This window comes from Morone saxatilis, unplaced genomic scaffold, assembly GCF_004916995.1.
Source record: "Morone saxatilis isolate NCDOM2014 unplaced genomic scaffold, NCSU_SB_2.0 Contig16, whole genome shotgun sequence".
Taxonomy (NCBI): domain Eukaryota; kingdom Metazoa; phylum Chordata; class Actinopteri; family Moronidae; genus Morone; species Morone saxatilis.
The window spans coordinates 24320262-24323342 of NW_023339718.1; the positions used below are offsets into that span (position 1 = coordinate 24320262).

At 40.5% G+C, this 3081-nt stretch overlaps 1 protein-coding gene across 1 annotated transcript in view; it reads right to left on the minus strand.

Annotated features, from left to right (window-relative positions):
* Positions 1 to 2195, minus strand: part of tacr1a (tachykinin receptor 1a) — a 48707-nt gene extending 46512 nt beyond the window's left edge. Inside the window, exon 1 of the mRNA XM_035658814.1 lies at positions 1419 to 2195. Coding sequence (XP_035514707.1) covers positions 1419 to 1813 — 395 coding nt within the window. The 5' untranslated portion in view covers positions 1814 to 2195. The remainder of the gene's footprint in view (positions 1 to 1418) is intronic.
* Between the last annotated feature and the right edge of the window lie 886 nt (positions 2196 to 3081).

Below are 3081 nucleotides of genomic sequence, written 5' to 3' on the forward strand. Positions count from 1 at the left end.
CACACACATATACATACACACACAGAATGAAGACAAGAGATACACTTGCAAACAAATTGTATATAAAACAATATACACAGACACATGCACATACTCACATCATACTGTACAAATGTGCATAGAGACATACACAACCCTCACCACACATGCATACACACAACCATACCAACACAGATGCACACACAGAAACAACAGCACATACAGACACACACACAGCAGCAGAGTGCTTTTTATGCATCTAATACCCATTCATTGTCAAGGAGTTGTCTCATTGATGAGTAAAGTTCTGAAACAAATGAACATTCATTGAAAAGAAGAAAAGCCTTTGATATAAAAACAAATCAACCAACCCCCATATTTTGTATGTTTTACCAGGACTTGATCCAGAAGGCTAAGAGCCATTAATGTGGCTGTGTTGGTGGATTGTTCCACTTACTGAGCTACAAAGAGCTTGCTTCAACAAATAAAATAAGAAGCTCCTCACACAGTCAGCACAACAAAAGTCAATGTGGACTAAATTGTGGATGACTTTTCATTGCTCTGATGCGAAATACATTCAATTTACATCTCTTTTCAAGAGTCATGAACTGTTTTCTGACTCAGACTCAAACACCACCAAAACCTATTTTGCACATGTTTACATACTATTGTAAAAACAGAAAAATAAGGTCGCACAATCCACGCAACAAAGAAGTGTCATTCTTTTATTGTAATGGAATCTTGATTTCTGCTGCTACTCCTTGTTAGTGTTTTTTTAGGTCATTGTTTAGGACAAAGTGTTACTGTGACAAATGTTATCAGTGGAGTTCTGAGGTTAAGTTTTTGGGTTGCATTAGTGCATTTTGGAGTGTCAGTGAAGAGACTGAAGGTTTTGTGGGGATGTTTTTTCTTATTGGAATCAAGGTTTTAAGGATAGAGGGCGTTGCTGTATGCTGTACAGGCTGCAGAAATGTGCAAAAACTGTAAGGCAAGTGTACTTCAGAATAACGGTTTTCCTTTAATTTGTAAGATCACAGTCTGTTCTCTATCACCTATAGTAAATTAAGGATACACGAAAATCATTTTCCTCTGTCAGTATTGTGTCTAGAATATTGCTATAGGACCTTATGAGCGGGCAAAGGGGGAATCAACAGCGGGATTTCTGTTAAGTGATGACTTTGGTTTTTATTCTTACTACTGAAACATTTTCATAATCTTCATGTATATCAATGAGGAGAATATGGGCCATTTGTAAATAATTATGATCAATCAATAATTAATTAACTAATTCCTGAATTCCTTCAGATTGATTGCACGGTAGATGTGACGGATTAAACAACACGATGCAAAGGTTTTGGGATCTTTTTTAATACAGGATTACTTGCCAGTCATTTGTCATTTGTCATGTACTTTTACAGCGGACAGTACCCGCAGCTTACCTGTCCAGAGCGATGGCAGTCATTGAGTAGATGCTGGCAAAGACAGCTGCGATCGGAAAGAAGTTGTGGAAGCGGCAGTAGACCAGTCCGAAGTACCACTCGTTGTGCACGGCGTATGTGAAGTTGATCACCGTGTTGAAGGCGGACATGGAGGCTTCAGCGAACGCCAGGTTCAGTAGGAAATAGTTGGTGACCGTCCTCATGCGTTTATGAGCCATGATAATCCAGATCACCGTAATATTGCCTACCACGGACACGATCACTATACAGCTGTACGCAATGGCCCACAGGACAATTCTCCAGACTGGCTGCACAAACTGGTTCCAGTTCACGGTCCCGTTACTGGTGTCGTTTGTCCAATTTGGCACGTCGGTGGTATTAAATAAAGGATCCATTTTGCTGAGTAAGACCGAAAGTCACACTAAAATCACTGTCTGTAAACCCGATTCAGTATATAGCAAAGTTAAAGACCCCGGTGCCAAATGCAAAGTGAGCAATCAAAAGTTTCAGAAGAGCTTCTCCGCCTCTCGCTCTGCTTAGAGTGTCTGCAATTTTCACTTAGACTCCGCTGTCTTGGAAATATTAAATTCAGGAATTCAGTACAAGTATTTTTCGTGGATACGTCGATAACCATCTATTAAAACCTGTTCATCTTTAACACTTTTCGCTCTGCGTAAAAACGAAAACGCGCCTTTTACGCGCCTTGCAGCACCACAACCAGTCTCTAGTATCTGAGCTCTCCGTCCTCTCTCCCTCCCTCAGCGACTCTGTGCTCTCCTTCTGCTCCTCTGCACAAACTGAGCGGCTGCACACCAGCTTATGGAGCGAGCCGCTGCGCACCCGTCCAATAGGCAGTCTCTGTAATTATGATTATGGATGAGCCCAGGTAAGTAATTCATTCCATCCGACTCAGACCACACGGGGAAGCCAACAGGATTATCGTGCCTAAATACCTCTTATGTAATTTAATTTGCTCATAATTCCTTTGTAGAAAATAACAACAGCACACAAGCAGAAGAATGGATGAATGAATTCAGACAGCAAATACATAATTATAAAAATAGGCTAAGAACAATGATAATGTAGAAGTTGTGATAATAATAGCTTTAGTTGTGTAGTGGTAGCAGCAGTGGATGTCATTTATGTTGAATGGATTTAATCTCCAAATACAACTAAATGTGCTGTGTAATGTGGTGAGGTGCCACACTGTTTGAATGTCCCTGTCTTCCCACTCACTGCCCCCTCTTGTGGACTCACAGTCTGGACTGTATATTTGGAGAATGGCTGCTTCATAGGAGGTTTACACACTGATAAAAGATTAATTGCAGTAATGTGACACGCTTCAGAAGGCTTCTTTACACCTTTCACAGCAAAAGACCTACATTGTTATACTCTCATACCCAGTTACAATAAGTAAAAATTCAATGATAATGACAATGAGTAGAAATATGTATGTAAAACACATTTAATAGTACAATACAATGACCTGACTTAGCCTTGTTCCAGGCTCCCTTTTTCCTGTGTGCATTTGCAAGGGCCTTTCCAGAAGAGCATGGTGAGAGGATGAATGAGGTCATTAAGAGAGCTACTTTCAGGCATGCTATTGGACCCTGGACAGCATTGAAAGACTGTAGAGTGAGAAGTTGAATGAACTTCAACCCCC